We start from the raw sequence: 17,240 nt of genomic DNA on the forward strand, positions 1-17,240 counted from the left end.
ATTAGGTACAGAAGTTTAAAATGTAACACTGCAGTAACACTAAATATAAACGTAACATTGATATAAGTGCAAAGATAATAGACTTTATGCTCCAAAACTTCACTTTATAAGAATACTGCATGCAAACCCATCATTTTACGAATAGATTTGAAGGTAATATAGATTAAAGATTTTAAGGCATACATTTCAACAGACAAAACTCATATTTCAACACTGTATTAAGAGCATTTGCTTTTCATCCATTGGATTTGATGTAACAGTATGGCACATGCATATGTATAAACAATACAAAAAAAATATATGTTGACACAGAAGCAATGCATATGTACAAACACAGAAGCAATTTTATACAAACAGATACGACAACGAGTTTATAAATGATTCAATAAAGTTTCTACAAAGAAACCAAGTGAAAATTATACATTCTTGAATAAATAAACTCTTTGGCAAGAAGTTACAGTGTGTGATTCGTCTATTGATGTATTAAGCTTTGCATACACACATTGCTGAAATCAAATTGCTTAGGATCATCAATTGGGCCGAGTAACTAAAGTGACCGATTATAAAAACAACAAACAAACACAAAGTGGCTCTTCTGTTATCATGCATTAGTTCAGCCCTTTCTCATTGCTGAAATAAGCAGTTATTAGACTGGAAAGTTCATATTGAGTACATTTCCATACAAATGACAATGTCAAAAAAACATCAATGTTTTAGCAAGCTGGGATCAGTAGTTAAGTATAATGCTTATAGTGTTTAATCAAGTTTTATATTGCTTTTCTTCTCTGAAACAGAGGAGCCCAGAAGGGTTGTGTGCTCGTATTCCCTTTAGGCAGCAAGGGCACTTTAATTATTGTCAAAGTCGTGCCCTACAAAATATGATATAAAAAATGGGTAACTTTACGTGGTCTCACATTAAAATCAGCACAGAATTAAAGTTAATTATTTAAGAATTGCATCTTGTAATCAAATGACAATATTTCTCCTGTAACATTCACATTCAAATTGAATATGGACATGTTGAACAAATTCTTATTAAGAAAAGGCACAGCGCTAAAGATCATTTTCGATAAATGATTTTAAAAGATATCACACACAAACGTTAAGTATGTATTTTTGTCTGAAAATGAACAGGGCTGTGTCATTTCGATGCATTCTAAATAAGTAAAAGGCACTAATACATATGACAAAAACAGACAAATTAATAAAATTTTCATAACAATTCCCTTTTGTTTTGTATGGCAGTGGTTCTCAAACGTTTCGGTGTGCAGGTTGCATCCCTTTGCGGCTCCCCAAAGAAAATTCATGACATAAACAATCTCAAACATAGAATTTGAATAAAAAAAAATAAAATATACAATGTAGTGTCGTTTCTGAGGTTTAATTACACCGAATTTATGATAAATTATGTATTTTATAAAACTGGGGCACCATCTCGCGCCCCGCACTTTGAGAACCACTGCTGTATGGCATCATGGCAGATAGTAAATTCATAGCATTGCGTATATATTACACATCATAAGTCATACGTGTTTAATCAAAGCGCAATCTCATGAACATCACTAATGTGTAAATCATGAAATATATGTATAAATATAAAATGACAAATTTAACAACAGAAAACTTTGAGCACACAACCCTTTAAATTAAGACAGGCTGCCCATTATAAAGCCAAAGTTTAAGTAGTGAAATATACATAATGCTTCTATCAAAAGGGAAAAAACACGAATTCCATTGAAACAGTCAAGTAATTGATGCAATATCAGTGCAAATTTACTTACATAGCGACGACATGGAGTTAAAAATATTAAAATCTACGTTTATGAGACCTTTTCTAATATCCTATTCCCATATAATTCACCCTTTACTATTGCACAACAAAAGACAAGCAGGAGAGTCAAATCTATGGTCTATTCTAATATTTCACATATGTCTGTACATTTAACTGCCTAGGGTAAATTTATGTTACCCTCATACCCACAGATAATTGTCAAAACAATTTCATTTCTAATACCCAACATCTTTTTCTTTACATCATAATGAATTGAATTCCAAGATGTCATGGCAGCTATGAAAGGCAAAGATAACCAAAGTTAACACTAAATAAAAAAATACATATTTAACTTTCCTAAATTTATTTAATTTAAAGTAAATGTTTAATGAGAAAACAACAAGTTGGACTTTATCTTAAAGGTGCAGTGTGTAGAATTTAGTGGCATCTAGCTGTGAGATTGTGAATTGCAACCTACGGCTAACCCCTCCCTTTCTAAACGCATAGAGAAGCTACGGTAGCCTCCACAGGACATGTCATCGTCTGAGACAACAATGAAGAAACGTGCTTTGTAGAGCAGTTTGTCCGTTTAGGGTATTATTATTGTAGAAACATGGTTGTGACTTCCATGTAAGGGGACCCGAGGTTTATATGTGGATAAAAACATCTCATTCTAAGGTAATATAAACAATACAGTTTATTATGTTAGATCTTCATACACCACTGATAATGTATATTAAATTGCACTTCTGTCAACAGTTCCTTCTAAAATTTACAAACTGCACCTTTAACCACATATAAGTAACTGGATAGTGATAATACCAGAATAAAGCCAGACATGTCGCTTAAAAGTCACGTTCACATTTCAGAGCATTTTGTTCTCAAATCTACTGTTATCTACGAGATTTAACTATTTAAAAAAGTTTGTACTACCTATCACAGTAGCCTAAAACGGTCTTTAAACAGCGATCTGCCTGTTGGTTAACAATAGAAAAGCGTGCACTGATGAATCGTGCACAATATAAGACTAGGCACATGCATTAAGAAATTAAATCAGATTCTCATTTCACATTGACTTTTACTGACAACTTGCTGCCATGCTTATAAACATTGTTAAATCAACTCCTCAGCTCTAAATTTGAATGCATTTATGTCCTTTAAGACTTTGAATGAGTTCTTTAAGATTTTCATCTCATTACATTAAGGCAAATGTGCCAACCCCATTGTTGTTTCTTAATGAGGCATGCATTTTGGGTTATGGTCACCCATCCAAGAAGTCTCAAATGAATTGCAACCAGAAAAAAAAATGAATACAAAAACAGTTACACTTATGCATCTAGCAGATGCTTTGATCCAAAACGACTTGAATTCATGGTATACATGTGTGTCTTATGGGTTCGAACCCATGATACTTTGCACTGCTTATGCAACGCTCGACTGATTGAACTACAGGAACACCGTAGGTAAACATGCACTAAGAGGAATAATTTCCTGTAGAAATGTTTAATATTCCTGATGTAGGTGGATGAAGCCCATAGCTTGCTCTATATTAACTTATTTACTTAATACTTATTCATAGACGCTTTTTGACGTGCGACATTGTGATGTTTGTCATATAAATGTTTTTTTAAAAACTGCAATACTCCCTTAATTCGGTCCAAACAGACCCTTAAATATTAATGCTGGGTACACACCAATTGCGAAGCATCGCTTAAAGGGCGATTTATAGTCGTGCGTAGGTGCTACGCCGTAGCTACGGCGTAGGCTATCCGTAGCCTGTGCGTAGCTCTGCGTAGCCTGACGCGCACCTCACAAAATTCCTAACAGCGCGTCGGACCTACGCGGACCGCAAGCTCTGTGATTGGTCCACCAGAACCCCTCCCGTCAGGTAAAAAAAACTGCGTCATAGGTATTTCCGGTTGAGACGGTGAAAACAAAGATGAGCCAAGTCGAGGAGTGATTTAACTAAAACTGCAACATAAGTCGCTGTTTATTTACTTACATCATTGCTGGTCTTTTCAAATTATACACAACAAGTTGCTATTTTTTCTTCGTTTGTGGGTTAACTTGCTTAGCTTCTTCTTCTGTGACGACTTCTGCTGCTACTGTGGTTACACGCGTGATTACTGCCAACCAGCGGTTTCGCGTGTCTTTGCACGTCGACGCGGACGGCGACGCACAAGTATAAATGAAAACCGACGCGGAACCTACGCCGTCGCTGCTACGCCGTAGGACCTACGCACGAGTATAAATCGCCCTTTACTCCCTCTAGATTACTCCTCTAGATTTAACTTCGTGTCATGCAAATTTTTTGCTTGAGTTGAATATTTTCAACTTGCGCAAAGTCGCGTTTGAGGTGAATAGCACATTTTTCGAGGCAATCGCACACCCCAATTTGTGTAATCCGCATCGCCCCATGCAGGGTTTCCCGCAGCACTTTGCAGTTCAGGCAGCCCGCCTAACCTGGGAACCCTACCGCCTTAACTAGGTCGTCCAATAAAAATAAAAATAAAAAACGCTGCACAAAAGGCTGTCACATGCATCTTGGAGAATAGAGCGGACGCGCTTCACACCACAAGCGTGCACACGCTACACGGCCGAAATGAGATAAAGACGTGGTCCGTCATGTCTGGAGGATAGCCAGTTGATAAAACACGTGTCCGTGAGAACTGTAAGTGGACTTATGTTTTGGGGTTATTTAAGCCTGTTATTCTATTAGTCTATAGTTCTTGCAAATTTAAAGTAAGTTAGCTGGTAATTTTATTGTTTGAGCAACCTGGTTTCATGTGCCTGTTGATTAGATATAATTGTTGAGCGCTCTTGCTCACTTTATTTATGTGCATTATTTACATGCTACAGTAGTTACACTCCTTTAAGAAAATGTAATTAATAGCGGGAAATAATCTGTTTTTACCATTTTTGCGCTATCTATCATTGTTCGCCAGACGTTCTACAACATTTGCTTTAGTTTGTGTTTATTAACCCTTTAGTTTCACTTCATCATGCAGCTAATCCTGTTAGAAGATGAAAACCTTTAATTCATTGATAATCTAGTATGTGTTAATTTTCTGTCATAGTTTCTTAAAAATTATGTTTTATTTGAGTGTTTTAAATAAAACTATTTTAATTTTCATCATGACGCGTATGCCCGCCCCTTTGATACCACACCCCCCTGCCTTAACTAACACATTTTCTGCGGGAAACCCTGCCATGTGAGTTCGCGTCTATTAGCGTCTTTGCTTTGACTTTGCATGTAGTCTACTCGCGAAAATCGTTGAATTCGCATTTGGTGTGTACGCCCCATAACTGATAAATGTATACCTAATATAACTCAAAAATATCTATAATAATCCAAAATATATCAAATATTTTCCTAACATCAGATTGACATGCTTTTAAAGGTTTTTAAAAATGCCTCATATATACTGTTATCCTAAAGGCACTTTATCAAAGAAAATTTGACGAATACTTAATTACGATTATGAATAACTGTGGTCGGGACTTGTGGTCTGTGCCGTCCCAACACATCCCATGTGGTCGTCTGTGATTTTACGGTCCTGTACTGTCCTGCTAAAGAGATCAAGACATAAAATGCCTCGTGGATCTGTGCTGCCATTTTGGCCTCGTTGTATAAACTCTTAAGATTGTGTGCTAATATTCAGTCGACTTTCCACCCCACATACACCAATGCAAATCTACACTACCGTACGTACATTCCTAAGCATGCCTAGCCCTACAAACTCAACGGAGAGGGTTGCAAGCCCATATTTAAAGGGTTAAGACAGACACTGGTGGCTTATAAGCGTCAGAGTTTTGTCAGTTCCCCAGTGTATTCAACATTTTGCTCGGCTGTGGCCTTTGAGTCGAGGTTTCGCGAATGGCTGGAACCCGGGACGACAGAGGTCAATGTTGGGTTATGTGGTTTACCAATTGCTGCGGGACTCAAGTTGGTTTCCGGTCTACAAATTAGGCCAAGGGCAGAAGCGGATCGCTGAGTCTTGGACGTACCATTGCAGCTGTCAACGACCGCTCTGCCTCCGTCTCCTTGCTCTGTAAGACCTGAGCTCACGGAGAACGACGCACCTACTCTGCTGACGTTGTGGGCAGGCACCATATTGGCGATCTCGTCGGTGGGTGAGCGTCCGATGCTTCCGTCCACCTGCGCTCGGATTTCTGGCGAGACCGACAGCTGGTACTGCGGCACAGGTCCGCTGTCCGGGCTCTTTGGGTACAGATAGGTCTTCATTTGACCTTTGCCCTTCACGTTGACAGTACCACGGTAGTCGAACTCATAGTCCATTCCGCTAAGCACTACATGGCTCTCCTCACTGACCTGAACGCGGCAGTCCACTCCGGTGGTGTCCATTCGGCTGGCGATGTTTACCGTGTCACCCCAAATGTCGTAGAGTAGCTTGGTGGTGCCGATCACTCCGGCGGTGAGGGGTCCGTGGTTGAACCCGATCCGCAACTTAAACTTGAAGCCCAGCATGTTTTTATTGAAGTCGTCAACCACTCGCATCATTTCTAAAGAAAATTCAAACAGGGCTCGCAGGTGGGCATGCGGGTGAACCTGGTCGCTGCACTGTTGCGTGTTAAGGCCCGAAGCCGCCATGTAGGTCGCGCCGATCGTCTTGATTTTCTCGATGTTGGAAAAGTCGGATTTGCGTAGGAGTTCGTCGAAGTCACCGATCAGTTCGTTCAGGACACGGTAGCACTCTTTGCCGCCCTCGTAGCTCTCCTCGTAAAACTCGCTGAAGTTGACGATGCTGGCGAAGATGACGGCCACATTGTCGTGATTCTTCGAGTAGCTCTGGGTAACCTTCAGCTGTTCGGCCACGTGGATGGGGATAATGTTTCGCAGGAGCCAGTCTGCCTGGTCACGCATGTTTTGGATCTTGATCCGATGTTGGTCTGCTTCCACGTTGCCGTGGTAGTGCAGACGGTAGCTAACCTCGAACTCGCGGTTGAGGAACCAAACGAGTAAAATCAACAGGGAAAATGCTACCAGAGCCTCTGGGCCAAGCAGGTCCTGTGGTCCCGAAGCTTTCGTAGAAGGCTGGGTGTCATTATCGCTGCTGTTGAATTCACTGGATCTATTTGAAAAGAAGAAATAGCAATGATTTCAATGATTTTGAATACTGCTGGAAAAATGGGTGTTGCGCCATTAGCGGACCATTTGACCACCTTAGGAACGATCAGCTGGTACGGTGTGCCAATCTGTGGTTTTCTCATGGAATTAGGCTACTTCGATTTTGTTTTTTTATGTCTGTGGGTTAAAGTGACCCCAATAATGAGATATTTAGCTCTGGGAATGCAAATTTTAGCAGATGAACCTCGCAGAGAACGCAGATTTTACCTCGGGAATGCATTTTTTACTGGGGATCCCCCCTTCAAAACGCGATTGGTCTAGTTTGGGCTAGTTTTAAGTAGCAATTGGGTGGGTTTTGCTGTGAAAACCTGGCAACCCTTGAGCTGGTAGCTGATTTGTTGTTTGGATCAGCAAATAATCAGCTAGGACCCAACTATGTTCCAACTAATGTTAAACTGTATGGTTGTTGTTGGCTGTCAGTGGGGGTTGTAAACTCACCTAAAAAATAGACGTTCCCAAGTGCTAAAAGGCAAACGAAAGACAGCATTAGTATTTAGTTAGCATTAGCAAGCTATAACTCACTTGTGCTCAATTCTTAAACGCATTTCTAGCACATATTTTATACTTCATAAACCCATGTGATGACAAGACATTTAGGGGCGGTTTCCTGGACAGGGCTTATCCTATTCCCAGACTAAAAAGCATGTTTGAGCTGCTTTCATTTAAAAAAACTTTGTCCTGTTTAATTTTAACATATTTCGTTGACATCGGTTTGTCTTGAGATGCACACCTGTAGTGTTTATTGTAAGGTATGTTTGTAAAAACTTCTTAAATGACCTAATATTAATACAGCCTAGTCCTGGATAACCTAAACCCTGTCCGGGAACCGCCCCTTAGTGTATAATATGTGTACTGTGTAAACCTGCAGGGAGGACTCCAGAGCACGCTAAGAAACGTGAGTCCGGCCAGCGTCGCCAGGCTTGAACGCATCCAGAAACTGAGCATACAGAAGTTACAGTACTGGATGATGGCTATTATGACGGCACAGCAGGTGAACATGGTGAACTGAGGAACAGAAGTGAATACAAATTATGCAAACTAATCACAGTTCATTCCTGCATAAACTTGAATTACTGTATCTTTGCTTCCCAAACCCTTACAAAAATGGCCATGGTTTTATTATAGTAAATAAAATAGTTTTATGATATTTTATAAATACAATAATTTATCATCAATTCAAATTCTAAGTTTGAGATTGTTTTATGTCATGCATTTTTTATTTTGGAGCGGGCACAAAGGGATGCACCCTACACAGGAGGGGGGGCATGCCAAAAAGTTTGAGAACCACTGCTCTACACTGTCAGGAAGAAGGTACTAACCCTGTCGAAAAATCCAGCATAAGCTTTTGGGAAACCTTTGAGGAACCAATATGTATCTGTGAGGAACCAATATGTATCTTAGAGGAACCAATAGCTGTTTCTCAATGTCAAGGATACTTCCTTGGCAGGACTGGTCCTTACAAGCCACTTCCTTCAGAGGCTAGACGAGGCTTCTCTTTAGCATTCGGAGAACACCTAAATGCAACAGGCTAGCAAGTGCACGTCATTGCGTCATAACGTGAGTGAAAAGGTGTGATTTCAGCGATGCACGCAAAGGATTATGGGTGATTTCAGAGCGCAAAGGCTAAACATATAGTATGCATCCTTTCCTGTATATGCGATATTTCTCGAATGAAGGACTCAGTCCTTGGTTGAAATTCCGAGGATCCTCGACATTGGAACAGTCCTTTGACGGATTTTGATGACGTAACATCCTCGAAATTCTGGCTTCCAAGGCTCCTTCCTTGACATTGAGACACCTACAGCAGTGGTTGTCAAACTGGGGTCCGGGGCCCCCAGGGGGGCCGCGAGTTGGTGCCAGGGGGGCCCCAATTTTATGACATTTTAGAAAATACATTAATTTATCATGAATTCTCGTAATTAAACCTAAAAAAAAATAAGGGTACTAACCAACAGCACTACTTTGTATAACTTTATATGTTTTGTTTGATTAAAATGTTACATTTTAGAACAGTTTTTGTCTTAAATTGTCTTTGGGGGGGGGCCGCGAAGGAATGCACCGTACACAAGGGGGGCCGCACGTGGAAAAAGTTTGAGAACCACTGACCTACAGTATTAGCCTATGTTTCTTTATGGAACCAATATGTAACTTTGAGGTACTATTATGCAACTTGTTAGGTACATCCTTATGAATCAACCATGGTTTTACTACAGTTAAAACAAAAAAACTGTAGTAAAACCATGTTTTTGCTAATAGTAATCAATACACCAAAAAACATGGTTACTACACTTGTACCACAAAAAAAACATGGTTCATTTTCATAAGGGCAACGGTGTACAGTTTGAAATGGTACCGCCCCGGTGACAGCTTCTGAGAGTTTTGAACTTTAAAAGCATTCGCACTAACAGAATGACGAAACAATAAATACTGTGTGCTATGCTGTATGTGTTTTCTTAAACCTTTCCTATTTTTTTAACCCCATGTAAAACGGTTTTATGCAATGTTTAAAATAAACTCACTAAATTCTCTTCTATGAACTTCAAATGAAAAGCATTTTTCTGAAGTTTTCCACATTGTTTTTTTTTAAAATGTCTCAATATTAAAACAATAAACTTGAAACAGCAGTCAGCATTACATTTGACATGAAACCAAGACTGCACACCGCACGGCATTACTGAATCATACAGTATTGTGCTTTAAGAGACGATTCCAGTGACAACCGCTGGAAAACTCCTGAAGGTAGACGGAAAATTGGATGCAGATCAGAACGGATCATTTTTCAGGAAAAGGATCTAAATGAGAACAGGACAAAATGTTCTAATCAAAGCCCAACTGTCCATCTGTGTACTCCAATTATAGCTTTCATGAAAGTCTTCATGCAAACCAATAGAAAAAGCCAACAATGAACAAAGACCAAAACAGACGTGTAGTTGTAAAAATAATATAAATTGTATAATAGATTGTTGAGTTCATATTCAAATCTTCAATAATATTAACTTTTAGTTAATATTATTGAATTTTCATTGAAGACTTGATAAATCTGGGCTCATTTTGTGAAGTTGTTGTGATCTCTTCTAAATCCTTAACTTTCATGTTTCTGGGTCCTTTTTCCTCAGGAGAAACATCTGAGACACAGGAGACTTAAGCAAAAGTTTGCAACTTATTGCTGAGATATTAAAGAAATCGCATCTGTGGTTTTTAGAAGTCTTTAGAATATTTGGTGTCCCCAAAATGCGTATATGAAGTTTTAGCTAAAAATACCATATAATAAAATTATTATAACATCTTAAAATTGCCAATTTGTAAGTGTAAGCAAAAGTGTGCTGTTTTTGGGTGTAAAAATGCAAATAAGCTGATCTCTGACATCACAAGGGGAGCCAAATTTCAATGACCTATTTTATCACGTGCTTGCAGAGAATGGTTTACCAAAACTAAGTTGTTTTTCACATTTTCTAGGTAGATATAAGCATAAAAAGGTCAGATTTTCATAATATGTCTCCTTTAAAACCTCATTTTTGATTCAGTAGATGATCTGGATTTTTTTTATTCAGCAGCTAAGTGTAAATAGCAATAGATGCTTTTAACACTAAGTGAAAATATCATATTTTCTTAGCAATATGCTATTTACAGTAGGTACAAATAAGTTTTATTTAAAAGGAATATTCTAAATATATTTTATAAAAATATATTTTATAAAAAAATATATTTTTTAATATATTTTATATCTAAATATATAAGGATATAAAAAAATCCCAATAATTGACCCACACCCATGTCATCCAAGATGTTTATGTCTTTCTTTGTTCGGTCAAGAAGAAATCATTTTTTTTTAGGAAAACATTCCAGGATTTTTTTCAATATCGTGGACTTTAGTGGACAAAGGGCTCTAAACCAGTGGTTTTCAAACTGGGGGACGGGGCCCTCAGGGGGGCCGCGAGATGGTGCCAGGGGGTCCCCAGTTTTATGAAATTTTATAAAATACAGTAATTTATCATGAATTCTGTGTAATTAACTCTTTCCCCGCCATTGACGAGATATCTCGTCAATTAAGAGAAAACGCTTCCCCGCCAATGACGAGATATTCCGTCTTTCCGCAATACCGCTATTATCCACCAGGTGGCGCCCTTCCGCAACTTTTTAAAACCGGAAGTATTGCTCTATGGCAAGCTGCTGCATGTCCGTGTCTGTTTTAAAGATCGCTCTGAATCGGATCTCTATGAAAAGTCCGTCATAAAAATTGAATTATTTCTGCTTTTTGCTCAAAATATGGTGTTTTTGCAAAAACCTACCCATATTCAAAAGCTGATTGCAAAAGAACCACTTAAGGTAGGATGAAACGGTTTTTTTTTTTTGTTTGAAAGCAGAGGGTCTGTTCTTTCATTTGGTATATTGTATGTTTATATATTTAAAGAAGAACATTTTCTGGAAGGCATTAAACTTTAGTGAAAATCATGAAAAACGCTGGCGCTGGCTGGCAACTTTTTTAAAAAACGCTGGCGGTGAAAGAGTTAAACCTAAAAAATAATAAGCCAACTAACCAACAGCACTACTAGGTATAATTTTATATGTTTTGTTTAATTAAAATATTACATTTTAAAACGCGGCAATACATTTTCTTTCGGGGGGCTGCTAAAAAATGCACTGTAAACAAGGGGGGGCGCACGCTGAAAAGGTTTGGGAACCACTGCTCTAAACAATCCCAACCTAGGCATAAGGGTCTTATCTAGCGAAACCTTTTTTGAAAAAAAAAACAACTTCTCGTCTGGTGTGATGTGCCATTGTGACCTTACGTATTACATAATCACGTCGAAAGGTCACACACGACGTATGCAAAACTACCGCTTCAGTGTTTACAAATGTGGAGAAAGAGGATCGTTCTGACATAGTTGTATGAGGAATGATACCAATTAATGTTTTGTGTCAGCTTATTGTTTCAAATGGTCCACAAGTGTGCATGTCACACATATGTTAAGTGACTTTTCGAAATGATAACATAATTCCTTAGGTCGTAATTGCGCAATCCATGGCTAGTGCAAGACAAGAAGTACATAATTATTATTTTTTACGACCGTTTGCTACATAAGACCCTTATGGGGTCCTCGGTTCAGAACGATATAGGAAAATGGGGGAAAATCCAAGAATGACGCTTCTTCTAGACTAAAAAAATGGATGACGGGGGTGAGTCAATTATCAGGTTTTTCTTTTATGAAAGTGAAGTATTCCTTTAATAAATAAAATGATCAAATTTTGCAATAAGTGTAAATAGTAATTAGATGCTATTTATATTGCCAGACACTATTTGCACCTCAGTATTTTTGTAGATGAAAAGGATGCAATAATAACAACAGAGAGTGTAAATGATTATATATATTTAGGGAGAAAAGTGAGGTCGGCAAAAGACGGATTTGGACCAGTGACATTGTGTTAAAAGCCACTTCCACTGATGTCTGCGCTGATTTCAGCACATCATTTTTAAACCTTAGTGCTCCAACCAGACATGGGTGGGTGGAGCTCGTGTAAATAGTGTTTGCCAGGAGGACCAGCTTAAACCAGCTACTCCTACCTCAAACCAGCTACCAGATCATGCTGGTCTTAGCTGGATTTTTCAGTAAGGATAAAATCTGACTGTAAACAAATGTGACCCTGGACCACAAAACATAAGTTGCACGGGTATTATAATACTTTGTATTTGTCAAAATAACAGATTATTTATTATTCCAAAAATCAACCAAATGTACAACCAAATATTGTCCTATCCTAACAAACACACATACATCAATGGAAAGTTAATTTATTCATATAATATGATGTATCAATCTTATTTTTAAAACACTGACCCTTATGACTGGTTTTGTGGTACAGGGTCACCAATAATACTTTTAGACATCTATGGAAAATCTTTCTACAACCTCTTTTGCATACCTGGATGGATTGATGCATACTGCAGGTGATATGAGAGAAGACGGCCACAGCGGGTAATGACACCAGGACCGCTCCGATCATGTGACGAGGAACCCAACCAGAGATGGCCCACAGGAGGGTTCTGGTGCAGTCCAGAACCATATCCAGATAAAACGCTCTTCTACATAGATACACAATGAGATGGATTTATGGATTTTATTAGGACAGTACACAGATATGTGCAAATTTATGTGTAATTTATACAGTTTATTTTAAGTTCTGGTCCTTAATTCTGATTGGTTAACAGCTATTCACAATGAAGCAAGTGCTGTGCTCCTATTGGTTGTGTATGTATAGGGTGTCATTGAAGCAATCACACTGCAGAACTGCGTCCCCTTTGCAAACTAAAGGGACTTTTGGACCACTTACTGTAGTTCATGTAGTAAGTTACCAGAACGAGTACTAGGGCGATTTCCAGAGAACTAAATATTCCCCAGTACCATTTACCCAGTTGAATTCGCACCGGCAGTCAGGACACTAAAGTGACATACTCCCAGTTGTAAAAAAAAACTTCCCATAGGTGCAAACATGCTAAAAAGCATGTAGTCGCACAAATAGGTTCCCGGTGTGCGAAAGACCCTTAAAGGGATAGTTCACCCAAAAATGATAATGTGCACACAGTTGATGGCAATACTATAAAAGTCAATGGGTACTATACCATCAACTGTGTGCTGACTATCTTTTATCTAAACAAGATAAAGAAACTCATACAGGTTTACAACATCATAAGGATGGGTAAATGATGATAGAATGAATCCCTTTAAGATTAAAAGCCATGGTAATTCATTGGTTGTTGTGAGCACTTCACACAACGCAACCTGAAAAGTTTTGGGTCACACATTTACCGGACAGCCAACATCAGGGCCAGACATTCAAGTACAGCTGAAACTGCTGCCACGATGAGCGCAGGAGTGGGCAGGGGCTGATGGGTAACCAGCGGCCGCAGTAAACAAGCCAATGAAAGAGCCAGAAGAACAAAACAACACAGGAGCATGTCCAGAAACGAGCTGAATGTCGGACTGGCAAAAGTCTGGACAGGAGCCTGCGTCTTTACCTGAGACAAAAAGAAAGCAAGAAAGAAAAGAAAGAAGGAAAGAAAAGATCTTTATGGTTTTACATTTTTAATGGGATACCATCTTCTATGGCTATGTTCAAGGTGTGACCTTGGTTTAATTATTACCAATAAAACAAAAGTTAATTTTTAAAAATGTGTTATAGGTAAAGTTCACCCAAAAATAAAAAATCTGTCATCATTTTCTGATCCTCATGTTGTGCTAAACCTGTATGAATTTCTTTATTCGGCTAAACCCAAAAAAAACTATTTTGTTAAGTGATGGTAACTAAGCACACAGTTTACAGTACCCAATGAATACTATATTTGTTTTTCCTACTATGGAAGTCAATGGGTAGGCCTACAGTCAACTGTTACCATCATTAATCAAAATATCTTCTTTTGTGTTTAACAAAAAAAAGAAACTCATACAGTTTCAGAAAAACATGGGTGAGCAAATGATGACAGATTTTAGCTTTTTCAGGTGAATTATCCCTTTAAAAAAAATTACCAATTTAAAAAATGTAGTTTCACTTTTTACTGTAACTAGATTACTTTATTTATAAAATTGAGGAAACACATTTTTTGTGTAAAAAAATATGTAAGCCATTTGTATCCTCTGGTAAGTAAATTTGGTTTGACGTATGTCGTATGTAGGCAGGATAGATAATAGTATGAAAATTAGGGCTGGGTATCGATTCAGATGTTCCAGATCGATAAGCTATCTAATCGATTCTCCTTTCGATTCCCATTCTTGGATTGATTTTTATGCTCGATTTTCAATTCGACTCAATGAATATAGATTTAATACAAATACTTATAAAAAAGAACAGTGAACATAAGTTTACAAGTGGGTAATTAATAAAAAGAAATTAAGAGCCACAAACCTGTATATTAAACTCTTTTATTTTAGGTACACTTGGGTAGATTAAAACAGAACCCATCTCTAATTTTTAAATGCATACATTATGTTAAATACAATAAAATTTTGATGCGAGATAAAAAATCTATGCTGAAAAAAGTCAGAACAGTCGCGTTCCTTGATTAAACAGGATCAAGTTATTTCTTTTGTAAAAAAATCGATTTGTGTTCTTTGAGAATCGATTTTGAATCGACCACTTAAAAAAACCTGATTAATTGAAAAATCAATTTTTTGGCCCAGCCCTAATGGAAATTGCTTAATTTTTTTAACGTAACAGGTTTCCTCACATTTTTTAGGTAAAGTCAACAAGCATTTTATAGTGTATTAATTTTTTAAACTTTAGGTAAAACTTTAGGTAAAAAAAGTCAAGAAAGCTTACATTGTAAACAATTTAAGTAATTTTTTTAATCCAACTTTTACTTTTTACTGTGTGTAATGTTAACAGTTACAATTTTGAAAATGTAAATATCTTAAAAATGTATTAGTAAATGCTGAAAATTACTTATTTATTGTTAAGTGCTAGATTTGTCTTGCATTAAAGAAAATAAGTGAAAAATGATGAAATGTGTTTTGTGTAACAGATGGAAAATACAGCTAAATAATTCAATAATGTCACAGGGTCAAAAATATAATTTTAATAAAAATATAATTTTAATAAAAATATAATTTTAATAAAAATATATTTTTATTATAGTCAGTACGTTTAATTTTCTGAATCCACCTGCCCTTTGTACAATTAATTTTGGACATTTATGCACCTCAAAATTAAAACCACTAGAGGGCAACACAGACAGCACAACACATCTGTCCTCATCTGGCCTTGTCAATATAAGTCCTCTACATCAGCAGTGTTTATGTACAAATCATACAACCTGTAAAAATCCCTTATTAGCATTATAATTGCTGACCAGACGAGTAATGAAACAAAGTTAACTCACCTCCTCCTGGTAACTGGTCCTATAAGCCGACTCCAGGGACTTATCGATGAAAGTGTGGCTTAACTTATTGATGGGTGGTTTGAAAAAGTAATCTTTCATCAGACTGCAAAGTCAAAAACAAGGAGAAGAGTGAATGTAAGGGCAGGTTGTTAGCTGGTGGTTAGTGAACAACAACACACAGGTTCAATAACAAACACACATTGTCTATTTAGTGAATTCACCCCTGACCCTTTAAAGAGGTAGAGGTGGAAAATGGATTTCACTGGGAGCATCATCGAAAGGTACAGTACAGTACATCAAACTGCATCAAACGCCCCGGTGGGAACAGATCCGCCTCCGCAGGCATACTTTAAACAATAACATTCCATCTTATCTGACATTACTGTCCCAGCGGGCCTCGTCCTTATACAACCTATACACTGCTGATATTTCTAACCTGTCCTCCTTTATCACATCCACAAAGTGAGCGTCGCTCCTCTCACGGAAGTTTTTGGAGCGCAGCGGGATGAGGGCGGAATGATCCATCGTTCCCATGCTGCCGATGCCGGCTCCCCATTTCTTTTCCTTTTCTTGTAGCATCTCGCACAGTGACGTCTGACTGTGGGCCAGGGGCTGCGGACTCAACAGCCCATTAAGGGTTTTCGGGTTTTTGCCTGACGGCCCCTATAGATACAGATGGAAGATTTAAACCAGGAAAGAACTGAAGGACATGTTGTTAATATGGGGGCATTTAAATACAGCATATATTTGTCCGCATTGTTTATTGTTATTTTTATTTAAGCTGCAACAATCTGTATTGTAAAAATCGCTATATAAATATAGTGGTTTCCAGGGCAAGGTTAAGATTAATCCAGGTCTATCCTTAGTTATATTAGGACATTTAAGTGTGCATCTTGAGAAAAAACAATGTCACAAATATATGTTAAGATATGTCAGTACAAGATGTTTTTAAATTAAGGCACATCAAACATGCATTTTAGTCTGGGGGTCCGGGAAACCGCCCTAAAGTCATTATATTGTAATTTTGTGTAATCAATAGTATGGCATACAGATTGTGTTTTAAAAATGCTTGGTTAATTTCAACCCAATATTGGATCAAAACTGTACAAACCTGGCCGTTGGTTGGATTCACCCAGAAAATGTTTCTATTTGAACCAACAAGGCATTAAAACAATCCAGCATAGGTTAAAATTACAACCCAACAGGTAGCGTTTAAGCTAGATGCATGAACGTTAATGCACATGTAAATGTTTTAAATCTCAAAATTATGTATAATAATGTATAAACTTAAATCTTGTATTAAGTGTATTAATTTATATTAGCCTACACTTTATGAAGCTCACAAAAATGCTGTCAATTTTTAGGACCATTACTTTTACTTCCATTGTAAAAATGTTTTAAGTGGCGATTAAATGATGGGAACAAGCAAACCAACCATACTCATTTTT

General features: G+C 37.7%; 1 protein-coding gene across 1 annotated transcript in view; it reads right to left on the reverse strand.

Moving 5' to 3' along the window:
* Window positions 1-200: 200 nt before the first annotated feature.
* Window positions 201-17,240, reverse strand: part of LOC135768791 (adenylate cyclase type 9-like) — a 70,179-nt gene continuing 53,139 nt past the window's right edge. The window contains exons 4-10 of the mRNA XM_065278126.2: window positions 16,229-16,455; window positions 15,793-15,895; window positions 13,727-13,935; window positions 12,843-13,002; window positions 7,783-7,925; window positions 7,359-7,382; window positions 201-6,864 (exon numbers count right to left, since the gene is read on the reverse strand). Coding sequence (XP_065134198.2) covers window positions 5,577-6,864; window positions 7,359-7,382; window positions 7,783-7,925; window positions 12,843-13,002; window positions 13,727-13,935; window positions 15,793-15,895; window positions 16,229-16,455 — 2,154 coding nt within the window. The 3' untranslated portion in view covers window positions 201-5,576. The remainder of the gene's footprint in view (window positions 6,865-7,358; window positions 7,383-7,782; window positions 7,926-12,842; window positions 13,003-13,726; window positions 13,936-15,792; window positions 15,896-16,228; window positions 16,456-17,240) is intronic.

The sequence above is a fragment of the Paramisgurnus dabryanus genome, chromosome 3, assembly GCF_030506205.2.
Source record: "Paramisgurnus dabryanus chromosome 3, PD_genome_1.1, whole genome shotgun sequence".
Taxonomy (NCBI): Eukaryota; Metazoa; Chordata; class Actinopteri; order Cypriniformes; family Cobitidae; genus Paramisgurnus; species Paramisgurnus dabryanus.